This window comes from Megalobrama amblycephala, linkage group LG7 (assembly GCF_018812025.1).
Source record: "Megalobrama amblycephala isolate DHTTF-2021 linkage group LG7, ASM1881202v1, whole genome shotgun sequence".
NCBI classification, from domain to species: Eukaryota; Metazoa; Chordata; class Actinopteri; order Cypriniformes; family Xenocyprididae; genus Megalobrama; species Megalobrama amblycephala.
The window spans coordinates 21978451-21999922 of record NC_063050.1 but is presented as its reverse complement, the minus strand read 5'-3'; the positions used below and the strand labels follow the sequence as shown (position 1 = coordinate 21999922).

At 41.9% G+C, this 21472-nt stretch overlaps 3 protein-coding genes across 3 annotated transcripts; all 3 read right to left on the bottom strand.

The window, feature by feature from the left end:
- Nucleotides 1-6820: 6820 nt before the first annotated feature.
- Nucleotides 6821-12563, bottom strand: LOC125272036 (mucin-5AC-like). Its single transcript, XM_048196589.1, has 7 exons — nt 9187-12563; nt 8604-8782; nt 8369-8490; nt 8197-8258; nt 7983-8086; nt 7710-7873; nt 6821-7550 (listed from the first exon to the last, which is right to left on the bottom strand). Exons 1-7 carry the CDS (start codon nt 12561-12563, stop codon nt 7455-7457), a joined length of 4104 nt encoding a protein of 1367 aa, XP_048052546.1. The 3' UTR covers nt 6821-7454.
- Nucleotides 12564-14891: 2328 nt separating this feature from the next.
- On the bottom strand, nt 14892-17123 carry LOC125273139 (mucin-5AC-like). The gene is made up of 2 exons (XM_048198405.1): nt 16552-17123; nt 14892-16180 (listed from the first exon to the last, which is right to left on the bottom strand). Exons 1-2 carry the CDS (start codon nt 17121-17123, stop codon nt 14953-14955), a joined length of 1800 nt encoding a protein of 599 aa, XP_048054362.1. The 3' UTR covers nt 14892-14952.
- A 724-nt stretch (nt 17124-17847) lies between these two features.
- Nucleotides 17848-20448, bottom strand: LOC125272039 (mucin-5AC-like). The gene is made up of 3 exons (XM_048196594.1): nt 19613-20448; nt 18751-19122; nt 17848-18379 (listed from the first exon to the last, which is right to left on the bottom strand). Exons 1-3 carry the CDS (start codon nt 20440-20442, stop codon nt 17920-17922), a joined length of 1662 nt encoding a protein of 553 aa, XP_048052551.1. The 5' UTR covers nt 20443-20448; the 3' UTR covers nt 17848-17919.
- Between the last annotated feature and the right edge of the window lie 1024 nt (nt 20449-21472).

The window sequence follows — 21472 nt, the reverse complement described above, 5'->3', positions numbered from 1 at the left end:
ATTTCCCAGCGCTGTCTAGTAGGGGACCTGTTGTCAGTGTGTCGAGAGAGACCATATAAATTTTATAATGAAGCATAGCAGGAATCAAGGAATCAAGGAATCAAGGCTTCAAGGCGTTGGGAATCGAGAGTCGATTCCAAAGGTTGGAATCGATTCCATTAAGGGGAATCGATTCCTCTTTTTTAACACAACCCGCGGCCACGTTTTAGAATCGGTTGCTGGGCCGGGTTTGATCTTACTCGTTGTAGTTTAGGACAAGAAGAATAAATCAATCGACAACAATCAATCACACTCACGCGAAGAATGTGTAAAGGCCCTAAAAAAGTTTATATGTGTAAAGGCCTAGGATTTTCCCACTTCTGGTCTATGTATCCCTGCCTCTGCTGAATTATTTTTATCCCCTTTATCCCAGTGGGAATAAATAAAATATCTGGCTTCGCCTCAGCACCAGGCGCAAGTCAAACAAGCGCGGAAAAGGTGACGACGAGGGAGCTTCAGTTGAACAACAGTGAACTGCGGTCAGATCAGAGCCGCTAAATATGATGAGATGTTGTCAGGCTATGTCGGTAACTCAGAAAAATTAACACGACTGTCCAATCAGCCGTTATACTGTGCTCGTGGCGCGCACTAAAGAATTGCATGCGCAAATGCGCCGGCGCGCGCTGCATAATTACTTTATTATAGCTTAAATAAAGCGCAAAAGAAACTACGAGCAATGACCGCTGTTGTTGTCACGGTTCATGAATCCGCTGTCTCATTCTGGTGTCTGTGTGGTTCTGTGGTGTGTCACCTGATTGTTTGTGTGGGCATCGCCGCTGATTATCTGATCAGCGGCAGCTGTTCGCAATTACACCTGCCTATATAACGCCTTGTCTTTTGTTTCATGTTTGTCAGATCGTTGTTTGGAGTCCTGGTGTTAGTGTCCCGTGTTTGCTCGTGTTTGTATGTTCCTTGGATTGGATTTCTCGTCATTGTTTCCTGTTTCCTCGTTGGATCGTTCTCTGGATTTCACCCACGGATTCACTCGACCGCTGAACAACATCATAGTAAAGAATACTTATCCTTTTCCGTTGATGTCTTCAGCCTTTGAGAGGTTGCAGGGAGCATCCGTTTTCACTAAATTGGACTTAAGGAACGCTTATCATTTGGTTCGCATCAGGAAGGGGGATGAATGGAAGACCGCGTTTAACACCCCCAGAGGGCACTTTGAATACTTGGTCATGCCCTTCGGGCTGTCCAACTCTCCAGCGGTCTTCCAGGCACTCGTCAATGACGTGTTGAGAGATATGGTCGATCAGTTCATTTATGTCTACTTGGATGACATATTGATATTTTCCTCGTCTCTCCAGGAACATGTTCAACACGTCAGACGAGTGCTTCAGCGTCTGTTAGAGAATGGGCTTTTTGTCAAGGCGGAGAAATGCGAGTTTCATGCACAGTCTGTTTCATTTCTAGGGTACATCGTCTCGTCTGAAGGAGTTTGCATGGATCCTGACAAGGTTAAGGCTGTGGTGGATTGGCCAAGTCCAGATTCCCGTAAGGCCCTACAGAGGTTTCTGGGGTTCACCAATTTTTACCGGCGTTTTATTCGCAATTTCAGCCAACTAGCCGCGCCTCTGACCGTCTTGACCTCCCCCAGAACGACCTTCAGGTGGTCAGATGCAGCGGAAGCTGCATTTGCCAAACTGAAAAGTCGCTTCGTATCGGCTGTTCGCAATTACACCTGCCTATATAACGCCTTGTCTTTCGTCTCATGTTTGTCAGATCGTTGTTTGGAGTCCTGGTGTTAGTGTCCCGTGTTTGCTCGTGTTTGTATGTTCCTTGGATTGGATTTCTCGTCATTGTTTCCTGTTTCCTGTTTCCTGGTTGGATCGTTCTCTGGATTTCACCCACGGATTCACTCGGCACAGTTTCACGGACACACTTCACCAGTCACCATTCATCAGGACTCTCATCGCCCATCGAGGTCCCTGTGTCACCACTCTCCTGCTGTGTTCGTTGTGTCTTACCTGTGACTGACCATCTGTGTGTGAAGCTCTTAATAAAGAGATTAACTTGCTATTGCATCCGTCGTTCTTTACGTGACAGTTGTTCTGTTGTAAGTTAAGTTATGAAATTACCAAACATGCGATTAAAGCTGCCTCAAAACTGTGCATGCATGTAGGCCTATTTGTTGACATGGTTTTATTGTTATCCAATGTGTTGGCCTTAAAACATCTTAAGCATTCATATATGTACACCAGGGAAATTTTCGGGGGAGCATGCCCCCGTACCCCCCCTGGCAAACTACATTTTCTGTCCTCGGTAATTATGAAACCCTGGCCAGCTTATATCTAATGAAATATGAGGTAAACGTGCATTTCTCCAAATGTGCGCACTTTTGGACTAAAAGTTTGTGTATGCAGTGTGATCAAAAATAAATGGGACCAAACGCGATTGAATGTAAAGGTTTGTGTATCGTTATTCTATTAATAATACCGATTGATATTGCATTTCTATCAGAAAGTCATTAAGAATTATGTTAATTTATTAGATAGCTTAGATATTTGCAACACTACAATGACACTAGTGTGGCAAATATCTAAGCTATCTAATACTTCAAATCTCAAGGTTAAATCATTTTTTTTTTTTTTAAATGTTTCTGTAACAGCTGCCAAAAATAGTATATAGCTCCACTGTGGCTTTTAATAAATTAAAAAAAAAAAAAAAAATAGTAAACTTTTCAAAACATCCCCCCTCTGTTTTTTTTTTTTTTTTTTTTTTCACAAATCGCACCCTGTATGCATGTAAATAGAATCTACCTATATGTATATGGTGAACATATTCCTAGTCTTTACACTGTGTCTACTGTCTACACCTGACGCAGGAAGCACGACGTGACAAATCCCCGAAGTAAATGCCTCGTTCTAATTATGACCAAGCAGCAGTCGCAATATGTCTAATAGGAAGGACAAATGGATTTGCAACGGTCGCTTTGCACGCCCGGTGTAGAGAGTTACTTGCTGTGTGGCACGGTAAGACGCGACAATGTTAGACACGGTGTTGGCATTTATAAAAAAAAAATCGAAAATAACAGTGAGGAATCGATTCTTTCGATTTCAGAAACAGGAATTGGAATCGGAATCGATTCCAAAAAATCCGGAATCGAACAGCCCTACAGGACAGCATTCTCGCACGGAGAAGTGCAATTATACACCGACGAATTGGGATATCGCTAGAGAGCCCTACACTGTAAAAAAAATCCCGTTGTTTCTACGGAAAAATACCGGCAGCTGTGGTTACCAGAATAATACTGTAAAAATGACATCAAACCGTAAACATACTTACGGAGTTACATGTGAATTTTACATTTTAAATATGTATATTTAACATTGGATTTCAGTACACTGTAAAAAAAATCCCAGTAAAATTTACGGTAAAATAACGTATTTCATTAACTGATATAATGTTAATTTACCAACCTAATGAAGTACTAATATCTGTTTTGTACCTTTATAATACACTGACAGTCACCAAACACAGTGGTGATGAGAGTCACATGATGAATCAAAGTTCATCACAAGCAGCTTTTCCACAAGCTGAGAAGGACAATACTAATATATAGAAGGTGCACACAGTGTCATTCACACACACACTAAACACCATCATGGTAACATGCATGAAATTTTAAAAATGCAATAAACATTAATTTAACAACATTAGATGTAACATAAAACCCTAATGTACATAACTGATTAGAAAAAAATGAGAAAAACTAAGAAGAAACAGTTATTTCAACAAAAAATATATCAAATGTGAAGTGTCACGCAGGGAATTGTGGGAATGTCAATTTACGGTTTTTCACTGTAAATTTGACAATGAATTGTTATTTTTCACTTTCAAAAACTGTGAATTTAACGGTATTTTACCGTAAAATTACATTAAATGTACCGTTAGATCTATTACAGTTATTCACCGTATATAGTATGGAAACTTTCTGTAAACCAATTAACAGTTTTTCACCGCAGCATTTTTACAGTCTTTTACTGTTAAAATCACGGTAATTTTTTACAGTGTATCACCTTCGAGTGAACTAAACAAGCCAATGGAATTGGCGTGCGATATTTGCATAATGCGCACTGCCTCCGTCAGGTGGTTATAAATAGGAAGCAGATGTAATCGCGCTCTGTCTTTCGCTTCAGAGCCAACCATTTGGTGTTCTCCAGCTTTTTGACTAAAAAAAAGAGTGAAACTCAACAAAGCCTGGGGAAAAAAATCAATGACTTGTGTTGGTGTCACGGCACTTCAGCGAGGTTGCGAGCTTCCCGAGGAGCCTGAGCTGAAAGCTCTCAATTGCTGTTTTGACAGCAAATCTTTTCCAACAACTGTTTGGGCTGGTTCCTCCGTTGTGTTTCATATGCCGAATGTTTATGTCTGTGACTGTATAAATGACACAAAACATGTTTTAAACAAAAAGTTAATAATGACAGTGTTATTTATACACACACAGACATTAACATTCAGCATTTGAAACACAAGAACGGTGTTTGTTGTCATTGTTTGAGTTTCATACTTCTCAACAGCATTTCAATTCCTTAAGTCAGCAATTACAGAATTTTTTAAAAACACTTTAATGAAACATTTTCAATAGCACATCAACATCTAAACCTCTGTTAATTCTCAATAAGAACTTCTGTAGATGTGTGACAAATAAAGTCAGTCTGGTTAGTAATAAGTGAAGCTGGTAATGCTGTTTGTGGAGTTGTTTAATCAGATCTTGAGAGATTTAATGTTTTTTTTTTTTATCTTCAGTTGATTTCTTCTAAGGCTGTGGCAGAAAAAAGTTGCAGTTTGTGTTCTTATTTCTCTTTCTTTCAGTGCTTGTTCACAGCAGGTGTTTGAATGATTGTTTCAGGAACATCATACTAACCTTTAAATAACATTGTACTAACATAAGGAAACTGGACATTTTTTTTGTTCTTGGAATGTTACAAATCAACATTCCTAAAATGTTGAATTTTAAATCAAAATAAAGTTGAAAGAATGTTTGAGGAACATTATACCTTATCAAAAACGTTCCTCTAGCATCAAGAAATCTGGACGTTTAAGTTTCCCAGAAACAACACTGAACATTTAGAGAACGTTCTTCTAACAAAATTCTGTTAGCTGGGTTGCTGCTCACGTATTTCAAACTTTGTTTTACCCCTAAACAAAGAACGAAAAAGAACTTCGCTTAAAGTATATCAGGGCCTTAAGTCTTGGCTATATAATTGAAAAAATAAGTGATCCTCTGGATTTAGATGAAGCCCTGTTGCATTTATAGTGTTGTTTAGCAAAATCACTTTATCACTGTCGAGTCCATGCCCAATGGTTATTGACATTCTTCCAAATATCTTCTTTTGTGTTCATCAGAACAAAGAAATTCATACAGGTTTGGAATAACTTGAGGGTGAGTAAATGATGACAGAATTTTCATTTTTAGGTAAACTATCTCTTTAATGCTTTGATTAAAGGTAAACATTGTCATCATTTACTCACCCTCATATTGTTCCAACCTGCATTTCTTTCTTCTACAGATATTTTGAAGAAACATAATTTGAGCCTGTTAACTTTGATTGTATTGACACACAAACACACACACACACACACACACACAGAGGTTTGTTTTGCTATATTAGTGAGGACATTCCATAAGCGTAATGGTTTTTATAGTCATGAAATTTCCTCATATTTCATGTTTGTGTCATAATACCAGTGTAATACCCATGTCATTATACAACACGTCCTCATAAATCACAAAAACAAGCATACACACACACACAAAACAGACATTTAAAAAGCAATTTTTAAAATTTTCTTTTGTGTTCCACGCAAGAAAGTCAAACAGACTTGAAATGACATGACGGTGTAAATGATAACACAATATCATTTTCATTCTTTTTCCATTTTTGAGGATCAACAAAAATATATGCATGAATTCTGCTCATCTGTTATTTCTATGTCATCTTGTGTTGCAGGTCTGTGCAGGTAACATTTTTATTGGCATCCTGGTGTGGAGCATCGCCATAGACATCATGGAGTGTTCTCTTGAGTGATAACCAAATATTTAATTACATTTTTACTATAGCATATGGACTTTTTCTGACCTATTTATATGTGTATTTGTCCCTGTCTCCAGCTTAGGATAGTCGCTGTGGGACTGTGCAAGTAAATTGCCTTCTAATCCTGAAACATTGTGGTGCCATCTGCATTGATGTTATTCTCTGGAGTGATCAGTCAAATGCCATATTCAGCTCAGGCTCAAAAAGAGTTATCAAGAATAAGAACACCTGAGCAACTGCCTTCAAGATGAATGGTAATGCTGACAGTTTTCTCCAGGTAGACCTCCTTGAGAAATGCACTTCTGCACTCTTTCTCTGCACATATCTGAACGGTGTACAACTAATAATGTTTTGATAGATAAAATATGTAGCCAATAAACTGATTTTAACAAAACATAATTTATCTGTCTTCTTCAACTGGTTTTGTGCATTTAAAGGAAAAATTGTAATTTGGTAAATTGGAAATGCTAAGAAGGTGTATGTATACATTATACAGAAGAAAAAAAACAAATTCTGCCTTAGATGAAATTCCTGTGATGTTACGCAGCAGGCAACCTCACTTTAGGTTTTTCAGCTAGTGGTGCACATGTGCTCAACATGATTCTAATTGATCTGGTAATATTTCTTAATCTTAAAGAAACTTATAAAGTGATGGTTTTTAACAAAATCAGTATTTTTAAATATATGTAAAACAAGTTTTAATTTTTATTTAGTATTATTGGAAAAGTTACTCTAAGCATTTAAAATAAATGTGATTTGTTATTTTTCAACATTATAAGGTTTTTATTTAGACATAGTATGCATAGTGTTTACACTGTGTCCTATTAGATCAACAGTAGTCAATGTGGTTGTGATTTAAAAGATGAAGTCAGCTGTTTGTGGCTTTAGGGTTTGTGTGATGCCTTACTGAAATACAAATGTCCTGTCAGCAGCTGTGGGGAAATCTTGTGAGATTACAGCAAAAGTGATTTGAATGATTACAAATGGAGATAAATTGCATAAAGTGTGAATAGGTTTAATATTATCCAGATTGCCCCTTAAAATTAAATGTGTAATAAATAAATTATTTCGAAAACAAACATTATTATTATTAAAATGTAAACATTGTAAATTATTAAATATATTTTTTTTCTGAGAAATTCTGATATAAATTACATTCATCACAATTTAAGATCCTGTCTGTCCAGCAATACAGGCACAAGAAAATAATAAATAGTAAATTGTGTATCATAAAATTTCTAAGATATCATATTAATTATGGAAAGATAAATCTGATCTTAAAGTACCAGTCACAATTTGGATTAGAAATATAAGTAATTAGCATAAGTCATTTTTGCTAATGTATTTCCCTTCTTCAAACAAGTCTCTAGTTCTCTAGAAAAGGCTGTTTCGAGTGGTGTATTGTACATTGTATGACTGTCTTCTGTGCCAACGTCTTCTTAATGCTGTACAGCATCCACAGAGCAAACACTAAGGAGTAAGAGAGAGCCTTGTTAGACTAGAATTAAACATAGAAACTTTTATAGGTTTCTGGAAATTTATTAAATCAACTGCATATCATATTCCTGTAATCACTAATCACTTCAGTTATAATATGCATATCTTTCATTAAACCTTTATGATACTTACACAAAGGAGAATCCAGCAAGGTACAAGTATGATGGCAATAGCACAAGGGACAATAATGGCCACAACCCATGCTGCGCTAGTGCTGTTGTTTGTGATTGTAGTGCTCAGCAATGTGGGGTAAAAGGTGGTTCTTGTTGTAGTAGGTGTAGTTGTGGTAATAGTCTCTGTAGATGAGAAGGTGTTAAATAATTAAGATAAGACAAAAAAAAAAACCTTCCAGCTCAAAGAATTATAAAACTATTAATAATAACATTTCTATGCAGAAGAACATACCATTATTAACCACAAGAAGTGCATAAAGAAAGGCACTGGGTGTCTTGATGTCACTTTCTGAGAAAACATACTGTACATCAGCCTGAATAGTGGTGGAATTACCCCTGGGGAGAAATTAAAATGTACATTGACTATTAAATATGTAAAAAGATCACAGTGTGCTGCTTCTTTTATATCCTTTTATATCAAACCAAGTTTTTAGTTTAAATCTTACGTGAAATTGGCTTTATTGAACACAAATGGAGTGGCTGTGGGGTCAGTTAGGATCTGGTTCAGCTAAACAGGTCAGCAAGGAAAACAAATTAATTGGTGTAGTAATAGTTAAAAAGCTTAATCAAATCAAAGCTGAATAAAAAAAGCCTATTTTAAATACAAATCAAACTCACCAGTTTATTTATAGAGTCCTGGATTAACGTATATGTGCTATCCCTGAGTTCAAGTGTCTCAGACATGGAAACATTGTTGATTTCAAATCCAAAATTCAGGGAATATGATGTATCAGAAATTTCTTAAGAAGAAAAAAAAAAACAATACAAATTAGCTGATACTGTATGCACACATCTTTTTACTGTAATATGGAAATTTGTTTACTAGCAACTGAACAGAGGAGAGAAAACTTACTTGTATAAGTAACATTCACAAAGCTCACAGGGCTACTTAGTCTTTGTGCTCTTAGATCTCGTTTGATTCTAAAACGTGAGCCCAACAGAGAGTTAGCTAACTGTACTATTTTACCCTCACTTGGTATGGGGCCCAGTGTGATAAATATGAGCCGAATGTAAATAATCACCCTCCCAATCCTGAAAAAGAAGGTAAATAAGAATGATGGATGGTGAGTACCCTACAGAACAAAATATATGGGAATATACTGCAAGATATAGAGCAATATATTGCATAATACTTTTCCATATATGGGAAAGTAGCGCTTTTATATACTGCAATAATTGCATTGGCCATGTATGGGTGTATGGCTACTTGATGCATAAAATATTTAGAAACGAAGACAAAAATAGAATTATATATAATATTCATAAAGTTTTATCCTTTATTGTGTACATAATGCACATAGATAAATGTGAATGTATGTACACACAGAGCGGCAATTCCTTATATATTATTCAATATATTGTAATATATTAACACAATATATTATTCTGTATATTTTCAAATATTTTACACAATAAAATGTATTCATCACACTTACACATTTGGTGATTCTCCAGGTTTCTGAGATGTCCTGTCTGTCACTTTTGGAGTTGGAGTTGTGATGATTTGGGTTATTGCTGCCTGACTGACATTTGAGGGTATAATTCCTGATATGGCGGTTTGAGTGATTGGCTTTACTGATGTAACAGTGGCAGTTGCTGATGATATAGGCATGGCTGTAGTTGGTTTTGGTTTTGTTTCAGGCACAGTTGAATTGGTTGGTGCTTTAGTTGAGAATGTTGAGGTAAGGTTTACTGTGGGAGCCAAAACTGTGGATGCTGAAGCTAAAGTTACTATTGCAGGAACAGTGGCTGTGGTTTCAGTTATAGTTGTTGGTTGAACTGTAGTGGTTGATACTGTCATTGATCCCTCAACTACCAATGAAGAGGTTGTGATTGTAGAAGCCATAGCAGTTATCTCACCAATAGTTTTCATTGTTGTAAATGTTGTTGCATCAACAGTTGTTGTGATGTCAGATATATTTGTGGTTGCGGCATCAGTTGTCGACATTGGTGCTACAGTTGAGGATGTTTCAGGGATCCTTGTGGTAGCCAAAGTTGTTGTTGTTGTTGCATTAACAGTTCTTGTAGTGTCAGATACAGTTGTGGTTGCTGCATTAGTTGTCGATGTTGGCACTACAGTTGAGGATGTTTGAGGAGTGCTTGTTATATCCAAAGTTGTTGTTGCATCAACTGTTTTTGTGGTTGCTGCATCAGTCGTCGATGTTGGCTCTACAACTGAGGATGTTGGAGGGGTGATTATGGTAGCCAAAGTTGTTGTTGTTGCATCAGCTGTTGTTGTGGTGTCAGATATAGTTGTGGTTGCTGCAACAGTTGTTGATGTTTGCGCTACAATTGAGGATGTTTGAGGGGTGCTTGTGGTAGCCAAAGTCATTGTTGTAGCAACTGTTGTTGTGGTATCAGATATAGTTATGGTTGCTGCATCAGTTGTTGACGTTGGCGGTACAGTTGATGATATTTGAGGGGTGCTTGTGGTAGCCAAAGTTTTTGTTGTTGCAACAGCTGTTGTTGGGGTGTCAGATATAGTTATGGTTGCTGCGTCAGTTTTTGACGTTGGCGGTACAGTTGATGATGTTTGAGGGGTGGCTGTGGTAGCCAAAGTTGTTGTTGTTGCATCAGCTGTTGTTGTGGTATCAGATATAATTGTGGTTGCAGCATCAGTTGTCCATGTTGCCGCAACAGTTCTTGATGATGGCGCAACAGTTGAGGATGTTTCAGGAGTGCTTATGGTAACCAAAGTTGTTGATGTTGCACCAATAGTTGTTGTAGTGTCAGATATAGTTGTGGTTGCTGCATCAGTTGTTGACGTTGGTGGTACAGTTGAGGATGTTTCAAGAGTGCTTGTGGTAACCAAAGTTTTTGTTGTTGCACCAATAGTCGTCGTAGTGTCAGATATAGTTGTGGTTGCTGCATCAGTTGTCAATGTTAGTGCCACAGTTGATGATGTTTCAGGGGTGTTTGTGATAGCCAAAGTTGTTGTTGTTGCATCAACTGTTGTTGTGGTGTCAGATATAGTTGTGGTTGCTGCAACAGTTGTCGATGTTGGCGCTACAGTTGTCGATGATGGCGCAACAGTTGAGGATGTTTCAGGGGTGCTTGTGGTAGCCAAGGTTGTTGTTGTTGCATCAGCTGTTGTTGTGGTGTCAGATATTGTTGTGGTTGCTGCATCAGTTGTCAATATTGGCGCTACAGTTGAGGATGTTTCAGGAGTGCTTATGGTAACCAAAGTTGTTGATGTTGCACCAATAGTTGTTGTAGTGTCAGATATAGTTGTGGTTGCTGCATCAGTTGTTGACGTTGGTGGTACAGTTGAGGATGTTTCAAGAGTGCTTGTGGTAACCAAAGTTTTTGTTGTTGCACCAATAGTCGTTGTAGTGTCAGATATAGTTGTGGTTGCTGCATCAGTTGTCAATGTTAGTGCCACAGTTGATGATGTTTCAGGGGTGTTTGTGCTAGCCAAAGTTGTTGTTGTTGCATCAGCTGTTGTTGTGGTGTCAGATATCGTTGTGGTTTCTGCATCAGTTGTCGATGTTGGCGCTACAGTTGTCGATGATGGCGCAACAGTTGAGGATGTTTCAGGGGTGGATGTGGTAGCCAAAGTTGTTGTTGTTGCGCCAATAGTCGTTGTGGTGTCAGATATTGTTGTGGTTGCTGCATCACTTGTCAATATTGGCGCTACAGTTGAGGATGTTTCAGGGGTGGTTGTGGTAGCCAAAGTTATTGTTGTTGCATCAGCTGTTGTTGTGGTGTCAGATATAGTTGTGGTTGCTGCAACAGTTGTCGATGATGGCACAAGAGTTGAGGATGTTTCAGGGGTGCTTGTGGTAGCCAAAGTTGTTGTTATTGCATCAGCTGTTGTTGTGGTGTCAGATACAGTTGTGGTTGCTGCATCAATTGTCGATGTTGGTGCTACCGTTGTCGATGATGGCACAACATTTGAGGATGTTTCAGGGGTGCTTGTGGTAGCCAAAGTTGTTGTTGTTGCATCAGCTGTTGTTGTGGTGTCGGATATAGTTGTGGTTGCTGCAACAGTTGTCGATGTTGGCGCTACAGTTGAGGATGTTTCAGGGGTGCTTGTGGTAGCCAAAGTTGTTGTTGTTGTTGCATCAGCTGTTGTTGTGGTGTCAGATATGGTTGTGGTTGCTGCAACAGTTGTCGATGTTGGCGCTAGAGTTGAGGATGTTTCAGGGGTGGTTGTGGTAGCCAAAGTTGTTGTTGTTGCATCAGCTGTTGTTGTGGTGTCAGATATAGTTGTGGTTGCTGCAACAGTTGTCGATGTTGGCGCTACAGTTAGAGGATGTTTCAGGGGTGCTTGTGGTAGCCAAAGTTGTTGTTGTTGCATCAGCTGTTGTTGTCGTGTCAGATATAGTTGTGGTTGCTGCAACAGTTGTCGATGTTGGCGCAACATATGAGGATGTTTCAGGGGTGCTTGTGGTAGCCAAAGTTGTTGTTGTTGCATCAGCTGTTGTTGTGGTGTCAGATATAGTTGTGGTTGCTGCAACAGTTGTTGATGATGGTGCAACAGTTGAGGATGTTTCAGGGATGCTTGTGGTAGCCAAAGTTGATGTTGTTGCATCAGCTGTTGTTGTGGTGTCAGATATAGTTGTGGTAGCTGCAACAGTTGTTGATGATGGTGCAACAGTTGAGGATGTTTCAGGGGTGCTTGTGGTAGCCAAGGTTGTTGTTGTTGCATCAGCTGTTGTTGTGGTGTCAGATATAGTTGTGGTTGCTGCAACAGTTGTCGATGATGGCGCAACAGTTGAGGATGTTTCAGGGGTGGTTGTGCTAGCCAAAGTTGTTGTTGTTGCTGCACCAATAGTCGTTGTGGTGTCAGATATTGTTGTGGTTGCTGCATCAGTTGTCAATGTTGGCGCTACAGTTGAGGATGTTTCAGGGGTGGTTGTGGTAGCCAAAGTTGTTGTTGTTGCATCAGCTGTTGTTGTGGTGTCAGATATAGTTGTGTTTGCTGCATCATTTGTCGATGTTGGTGCTACAGTTGTCGATGATGGCACAACAGTTGAGGATGTTTCAGGGGTGCTTGTGGTAGACAAGGTTGTTGTTGTTGCATCAGCTGTTGTTGTGGTGTCAGATATAGTTGTGGTTGCTGCAACAGTTGTCGATGTTGGCGCTACAGTTGAGGATGTTTCAGGGTCGTTGTGGTAGCCAAAGTTGTTGTTGTTGCATCAGCTGTTGTTGTGGTGTCAGATATAGTTGTGGTTGCTGCAACAGTTGTCGATGTTGGCGCTACAGTTGTCGATGTTGGCTCAACAGTTGAGGATGTTTCAGGGGTGCTTGTGGTAGCCAAGGTTGTTGTTGTTGCATCAGCTGTTGTTGTGGTGTCAGATATTGTTGTGGTTGCTGCAGCAGTTGTCAATATTGGCGCTACAGTTGAGGATGTTTCAGGGGTGGTTGTGGTAGCCAAAGTTGTTGTTGTTGCACCAAGAGTCGTTGTGGTGTCAGATATTGTTGTGGTTGCTGCAACAGTTGTCGATGATGGCGCAACAGTTGAGGATGTTTCAGGGGTGGTTGTGCTAGCCAAAGTTGTTGTTGTTGCATCAGCTGTTGTTGTGGTGTCAGATATAGTTGTGGTTGCTGCAACAGTTGTCGATGTTGGCGCTACAGTTGTCGATGTTTCAGGAGTGCTTATGGTAACCAAAGTTGTTGATGTTGCACCAATAGTTGTTGTAGTGTCAGATATAGTTGTGGTTGCTGCATCAGTTGTTGACGTTGGTGGTACAGTTGAGGATGTTTCAAGAGTGCTTGTGGTAACCAAAGTTTTTGTTGTTGCACCAATAGTCGTCGTAGTGTCAGATATAGTTGTGGTTGCTGCATCAGTTGTCAATGTTAGTGCCACAGTTGATGATGTTTCAGGGGTGTTTGTGCTAGCCAAAGTTGTTGTTGTTGCATCAGCTGTTGTTGTGGTGTCAGATATCGTTGTGGTTTCTGCATCAGTTGTCGATGATGGCGCAACAGTTGAGGATGTTTCAGGGGTGTTTGTGGTAGCCAAGGTTGTTGTTGTTGCATCAGCTGTTGTTGTGGTGTCAGATATTGTTGTGGTTGCTGCATCAGTTGTCAATGTTGGCGCTACAGTTGAGGATGTTTCAGGGGTGCTTGTGGTAGCCAAAGTTGTTGTTGTTGCATCAGCTGTTGTTGTGGTGTCAGATATAGTTGTGGTTGCTGCAACAGTTGTTGATGATGGCGCAACAGTTGAGGATGTTTCAGGGGTGCTTGTGGTAGCCAAAGTTGTTGTTGTTGCATCAGCTGTTGTTGTGGTGTCAGATATAGTTGTGGTTGCTGCAACAGTTGTTGATGATGGCGCAACAGTTGAGGATGTTTCAGGGGTGCTTGTGGTAGCCAAAGTTGTTGTTGTTGCATCAGCTGTTGTTGTGGTGTCAGATATAGTTGTGGTTGCTGCAACAGTTGTTGATGATGGCGCAACAGTTGAGGATGTTTCAGGGGTGCTTGTGGTAGCCAAAGTTGTTGTTGTTGCATCAGCTGTTGTTGTGATGTCAGATATAGTTGTGACTGCTGCATCGGTTGTCGATGTTGGTGCTACAGTTGTCGATGTTGGCGCTACAGTTGTCGATGATGGCGCAACAGTTGAGGATGTTTCAGGGGTGCTTGTGGTAGCCAAAGTTGTTGTTGTTGCATCAGCTGTTGTTGTGATGTCAGATATAGTTGTGACTGCTGCATCGGTTGTCGATGTTGGTGCTACAGTTGTCGATGTTGGCGCTACAGTTGTCGATGATGGCGCAACAGTTGAGGATGTTTCAGGGGTGCTTGTGGTAGCCAAAGTTGTTGTTGTTGCATCAGCTGTTGTTGTGGAGTCAGATATAGTTGTGGTTGCTGCAACAGTTGTCGATGTTGGCGCTACAGTTGAGGATGTTTCAGGGGTGGTTGTGCTAGCCAAAGCTGTTGTTGTTGCTGCACCAATAGTCGTTGTGGTGTCAGATATTGTTGTGGTTGCTGCATCAGTTGTCAATGTTGGCGCTACAGTTGAGGATGTTTCAGGGGTGCTTGTGGTAGCCAAAGTTGTTGTTGTTGCATCAGCTGTTGTTGTGGTGTCAGATATAGTTGTGGTTGCTGCAACAGTTGTTGATGATGGCGCAACAGTTGAGGATGTTTCAGGGGTGCTTGTGGTAGCCAAAGTTGTTGTTGTTGCATCAGCTGTTGTTGTGTGTCAGATATAGTTGTGACTGCTGCATCGGTTGTCGATGTTGGTGCTACAGTTGTCGATGTTGGCGCTACAGTTGTCGATGATGGCGCAACAGTTGAGGATGTTTCAGGGGTGCTTGTGGTAGCCAAGGTTGTTGTTGTTGCATCAGCTGTTGTTGTGGTGTCAGATATAGTTGTGGTTGCTGCAACAGTTGTGATGATGGCGCAACAGTTGAGGATGTTTCAGGGGTGCTTGTGGTAGCCAAAGTTGTTGTTGTTGCATCAGCTGTTGTTGTGGTGTCAGATATAGTTGTGGTTGCTGCATCAGTTGTCGATGTTGGCGCTACAGTTGTCGATGATGGCGCAACAGTTGAGGATGTTTCAGGGGTGCTTGTGGTAGCCAAGGTTGTTGTTGTTGCATCAGCTGTTGTTGTGGTGTCAGATATAGTTGTGGTTGCTGCAACAGTTGTCGATGTTGGCGCTACAGTTGAGGATGTTTCAGGGGTGGTTGTGGTAGCCAAAGTTGTTGTTGTTGCACCAATAGTCGTTGTGGTGTCAGATATTGTTGTGGTTGCTGCATCAGTTGTCAATGTTGGCGCTACAGTTGAGGATGTTTCAGGGGTGCTTGTGGTAGCCAAAGTTGTTGTTGTTGCATCAGCTGTTGTTGTGGTGTCAGATATAGTTGTGGTTGCTGCAACAGTTGTTGATGATGGCGCAACAGTTGAGGATGTTTCAGGGGTGCTTGTGGTAGCCAAAGTTGTTGTTGTTGCATCAGCTGTTGTTGTGGTGTCAGATATAGTTGTGGTTGCTGCATCAGTTGTCGGTGTTGGTGCTAAAGTTGTCGATGATGGCGCAACAGTTGAGGATGTTTCAGGGGTGCTTGTGGTAGTCAAGGTTGTTGTTGTTGCATCAGCTGTTGTTGTGGTGTCAGATATAGTTGTGGTTGCTGCAACAGTTGTCGATGTTGGCGCTACAGTTGAGGATGTTTCAGGGGTGGTTGTGCTAGCCAAAGCTGTTGTTGTTGCTGCACCAATAGTCGTTGTGGTGTCAGATATTGTTGTGGTTGCTGCATCAGTTGTAAATGTTGGCGCTACAGTTGAGGATGTTTCAGGGGTGCTTGTGGTAGCCAAAGTTGTTGTTGTTGCATCAGCTGTTGTTGTGGTGTCAGATATAGTTGTGGTTGCTGCAACAGTTGTTGATGATGGCGCAACAGTTGAGGATGTTTCAGGGGTGCTTGTGGTAGCCAAAGTTGTTGTTGTTGCATCAGCTGTTGTTGTGGTGTCAGATATAGTTGTGGTTGCTGCAACAGTTGTCGATGTTGGCGCTACAGTTGAGGATGTTTCAGGGGTGTTGTGGTAGCCAAAGTTGTTGTTGTTGCATCAATAGTTGTTGTGGTGTCAGATATTGTTGTGGTTGCTGCATCAGTTGTCAATGTTGGCGCTACAGTTGAGGATGTTTCAGGGGTGCTTGTGGTAGCCAAAGTTGTTGTTGTTGCATCAGCTGTTGTTGTGGTGTCAGATATAGTTGTGGTTGCTGCAACAGTTGTCGATGATGGCGCAACAGTTGAGGATGTTTCAGGGGTGCTTGTGGTAGCCAAAGTTGTTGTTGTTGCATCAGCTGTTGTTGTGGTGTCAGATATAGTTGTGGTTGCTGCAACAGTTGTCGATGTTGGCGCTACAGTTGTCGATGATGGCGCAACAGTTGAGGATGTTTCAGGGGTGCTTGTGGTAGCCAAAGTTGTTGTTGTTGCATCAGCTGTTGTTGTGGTGTCAGATATAGTTGTGGTTGCTGCAACAGTTGTCGATGATGGCGCAACAGTTGAGGATGTTTCAGGGGTGCTTGTGGTAGCCAAGGTTGTTGTTGTTGCATCAGCTGTTGTTGTGGTGTCAGATATAGTTGTGGTTGCTGCAACAGTTGTCGATGTTGGCGCTACAGTTGAGGATGTTTCAGGGGTGGTTGTGGTAGCCAAAGTTGTTGTTGTTGCACCAATAGTCGTTGTGGTGTCAGATATTGTTGTGGTTGCTGCATCAGTTGTAAATGTTGGCGCTACAGTTGAGGATGTTTCAGGGGTGCTTGTGGTAGCCAAAGTTGTTGTTGTTGCATCAGCTGTTGTTGTGGTGTCAGATATAGTTGTGGTTGCTGCAACAGTTGTTGATGATGGCGCAACAGTTGAGGATGTTTCAGGGGTGCTTGTGGTAGCCAAAGTTGTTGTTGTTGCATCAGCTGTTGTTGTGATGTCAGATATAGTTGTGTGCTGCATCGTTGTCGATGTTGTGCTACAGTTGTCGATGTTGGCGCTACAGTTGTGTGTGGCGCTACAGTTGTCGATGATGGCGCAACAGTTGAGGATGTTTCAGGGGTGCTTGTGGTAGCCAAAGTTGTTGTTGTTGCATCAGCTGTTGTTGTAGTGTCAGATATTGTTGTGGTTGCTGCAACAGTTGTCGATGTTGGCGCTACAGTTGAGGATGTTTCAGGGGTGGTTGTGGTAGCCAAAGTTGTTGTTGTTGCATCAGCTGTTGTTGTGGTGTCAGATATAGTTGTGGTTGCTGCAACAGTTGTGATGATGGCGCAACAGTTGAGGATGTTTCAGGGGTGCTTGTGGTAGCCAAAGTTGTTGTTGTTGCATCAGCTGTTGTTGTGGTGTCAGATATAGTTGTGGTTGCTGCATCAGTTGTCGATGTTGGCGCTACAGTTGTCGATGATGGCGCAACAGTTGAGGATGTTTCAGGGGTGCTTGTGGTAGCCAAGTTGTTGTTGTTGCATCAGCTGTTGTTGTGGTGTCAGATATAGTTGTGGTTGCTGCAACAGTTGTCGATGTTGGCGCTACAGTTGAGGATGTTTCAGGGGTGGTTGTGGTAGCCAAAGTTGTTGTTGTTGCATCAGCTGTTGTTGTGGTGTCAGATATAGTTGTGGTTGCTGCAACAGTTGTTGATGATGGCGCAACAGTTGAGGATGTTTCAGGGGTGCTTGTGGTAGCCAAGTTGTTGTTGTTGCATCAGCTGTTGTTGTGGTGTCAGATATAGTTGTGGTTGCTGCAACAGTTGTCGATGTTGGCGCTACAGTTGAGGATGTTTCAGGGGTGGTTGTGGTAGCCAAAGTTGTTGTTGTTGCACAATAGTCGTTGTGGTGTCAGATATTGTTGTGGTTGCTGCATCAGTTGTCAATGTTGGCGCTACAGTTGAGGATGTTTCAGGGGTGGTTGTGGTAGCCAAAGTTGTTGTTGTTGCATCAGCTGTTGTTGTGGTGTCAGATATAGTTGTGGTTGCTGCAACAGTTGTTGATGATGGCGCAACAGTTGAGGATGTTTCAGGGGTGGTTGTGGTAGCCAAAGTTGTTGTTGTTGCATCAGCTGTTGTTGTGGTGTCAGATATAGTTGTGGTTGCTGCAACAGTTGTTGATGATGGCGCAACAGTTGAGGATGTTTCAGGGGTGCTTGTGGTAGCCAAGGTTGTTGTTGTTGCATCAGCTGTTGTTGTGGTGTCAGATATAGTTGTGGTTGCTGCAACAGTTGTCGATGTTGGCGCTACAGTTGAGGATGTTTCAGGGGTGGTTGTGGTAGCCAAAGTTGTTGTTGTTGCATCAGTTGTTGTTGTGGTGTCAGATATAGTTGTGGTTGCTGCAACAGTTGTTGATGATGGCGCAACAGTTGAGGATGTTTCAGGGGTGGTTGTGGTAGCCAAAGTTGTTGTTGTTGCATCAGCTGTTGTTGTGGTGTCAGATATAGTTGTGGTTGCTGCAACAGTTGTTGATGATGGCGCAACAGTTGAGGATGTTTCAGGGGTGCTTGTGGTAGCCAAGTTGTTGTTGTTGCATCAGCTGTTGTTGTGGTGTCAGATATAGTTGTGATTGCTGCATCAGTCGTCGATGTTGGCGCTACAGTTGTCGATGTTGGCGCTACAGTTGAGGATGTTTCAGGGGTGGTTGTGGTAGCCAAAGTTGTTGTTGTTGCACCAATAGTCGTTGTGGTGTCAGATATTGTTGTGGTTGCTGCATCAGTTGTAAATGTTGGCGCTACAGTTGAGGATGTTTCAGGGGTGCTTGTGGTAGCCAAAGTTGTTGTTGTTGCATCAGCTGTTGTTGTGGTGTCAGATATAGTTGTGGTTGCTGCATCAGTTGTCGATGTTGGCGCTACAGTTGTCGATGATGGTGCAACAGTTGAGGATGTTTCAGGGGTGCTTGTGGTAGCCAAGGTTGTTGTTGTTGCATCAGCTGTTGTTGTGGTGTCAGATATAGTTGTGGTTGCTGCAACAGTTGTCGATGTTGGCGCTACAGTTGAGGATGTTTCAGGGGTGGTTGTGGTAGCCAAAGTTGTTGTTGTTGCACCAATAGTCGTTGTGGTGTCAGATATTAGTTGTGGTTGCTGCATCAGTTGTCAATGTTGGCGCTACAGTTGAGGATGTTTCAGGGGTGGTTGTGGTAGCCAAAGTTGTTGTTGTTGCACCAATAGTCGTTGTGGTGTCAGATATTGTTGTGGTTGCTGCGTCAGTTGTCAATATTGGCGCTACAGTTGAGGATGTTTCAGGGGTGGTTGTGGTAGCCAAAGTTGTTGTTGTTGCATCAGCTGTTGTTGTGGTGTCAGATATAGTTGTGGTTGCTGCAACAGTTGTTGATAATGGCGCAACAGTTGAGGATGTTTCAGGGGTGGTTGTGGTAGCCAAGGTTGTTGTTGTTGCATCAGCTGTTGTTGTGGTGTCAGATATAGTTGTGACTGCTGCATCGGTTGTCGATGTTGGTGCTACAGTTGTCGATGTTGGCGCTACAGTTGTCGATGATGGCGCAACAGTTGAGGATGTTTCAGGGGTGCTTGTGGTAGCCAAGGTTGTTGTTGTTGCATCAGCTGTTGTTGTGGTGTCAGATATAGTTGTGATTGCTGCATCAGTTGTCGATGTTGGTGCTACAGTTGTCGATGATGGCGCAACAGTTGAGGATGTTTCAGGGGTGCTTGTGGTAGCCAAGGTTGTTGTTGTTGCATCAGCTGTTGTTGTGGTGTCAGATATAGTTGTGGTTGCTGCAACAGTTGTCGATGTTGGCGCTACAGTTGTCGATGATGGCGCAACAGTTGAGGATGTTTCAGGGGTGCTTGTGGTAGCCAAGGTTGTTGTTGTTGCATCAGCTGTTGTTGTGGTGTCAGATATAGTTGTGGTTGCTGCAACAGTTGTCGATGTTGGCGCTACAGTTGAGGATGTTTCAGGGGTGGTTGTGGTAGCCAAAGTTGTTGTTGTTGCACCAATAGTCGTTGTGGTGTCAGATATTGTTGTGGTTGCTGCATCAGTTGTCAATGTTGGCGCTACAGTTGAGGATGTTTCAGGGGTGGTTGTGGTAGCCAAAGTTGTTGTTGTTGCATCAGCTGTTGTTGTGGTGTCAGATATAGTTGTGGTTGCTGCAACAGTTGTCGATGTTGGCGCTACAGTTGAGGATGTTTCAGGGGTGGTTGTGGTAGCCAAAGTTGTTGTTGTTGCATCAGCTGTTGTTGTGGTGTCAGATATAGTTGTGGTTGCTGCAACAGTTGTCGATGTTGGCGCTACAGTTGAGGATGTTTCAGGGGTGGTTGTGGTAGTCAAAGTTCGTTGTTGTTGCATCAGCTGTTGTTGTGGTGTCAGATATAGTTGTGGTTGCTGCAACAGTTGTTGATAATGGTGCAACAGTTGAGGATGTTTCAGGGGTGCTTGTGGTAGACAAGGTTATTGTTGTTGCATCAGCTGTTGTTGTGGTGTCAGATATAGTTGTGGTTGCTGCAACAGTTGTTGATGACGGCGCAACAGTTGAGGATGTTTCAGGAGTGCTTGTGGTAGCCAAAGTTGTTGTTGTTGCTGTTGTTGTGGTGTCAGATATAGTTGTGGTTGCTGCAACAGTTGCTGATGATGGCGCAACAGTTGAGGATGTTTCAGGGGTGCTTGTGGTAGCCAAAGTTGTTGTTGTTGCATCAGCTGTTGTTGTGGTGTCAGATATCGTTGTGGTTGCTGCATCAGTTGTCGATGATGGTGCAACAGTTGAGGATGTTTCAGGGGTGCTTGTGGTAGCCAATGTTGTTGTTGTTGCATCAGCTGTTGTGGTGTCAGATATAGTTGTGGTTGCTGCAACAGTCATCGATGTTGGCGCTACAGTTGTCGATGATGGCGCAACAGCTGAGGATGTTTCAGGGGTGCTTGTGGTAGCCAAGGTTGTTGTTGTTGCATCAGCTGTTGTTGTGGTGTCAGATATAGTTGTGATTGCTGCATCAGTTGTCGATATTGGTGCTACAGTTGTCGATGATGGCGCAACAGTTGAGGATGTTTCAGGGGTGCTTGTGGTAGACAAGGTTATTGTTGTTGCATCAGCTGTTGTTGTAGTGTCAGATATAGTTGTGGTTGCTGCAAAAGTTGTCGATGTTGGCGCTACAGTTGAGGATGTTTCAGGGGTGGTTGTAGTAGCCAAAGGTGTTTTTGTTGCATCAGCTGTTGTTGTGGTGTCAGATATAGTTGTGGTTGCTGCAACAGTTGCTGATGATGGCGCAACAGTTGAGGATGTTTCAGGGGTGCTTGTGGTAGCCAAAGTTGTTGTTGTTGCATCAGCTGTTGTTGTGGTGTCAGTTATCGTTGTGGTTGCTGCATCAGTTGTCGATGTTGGCGC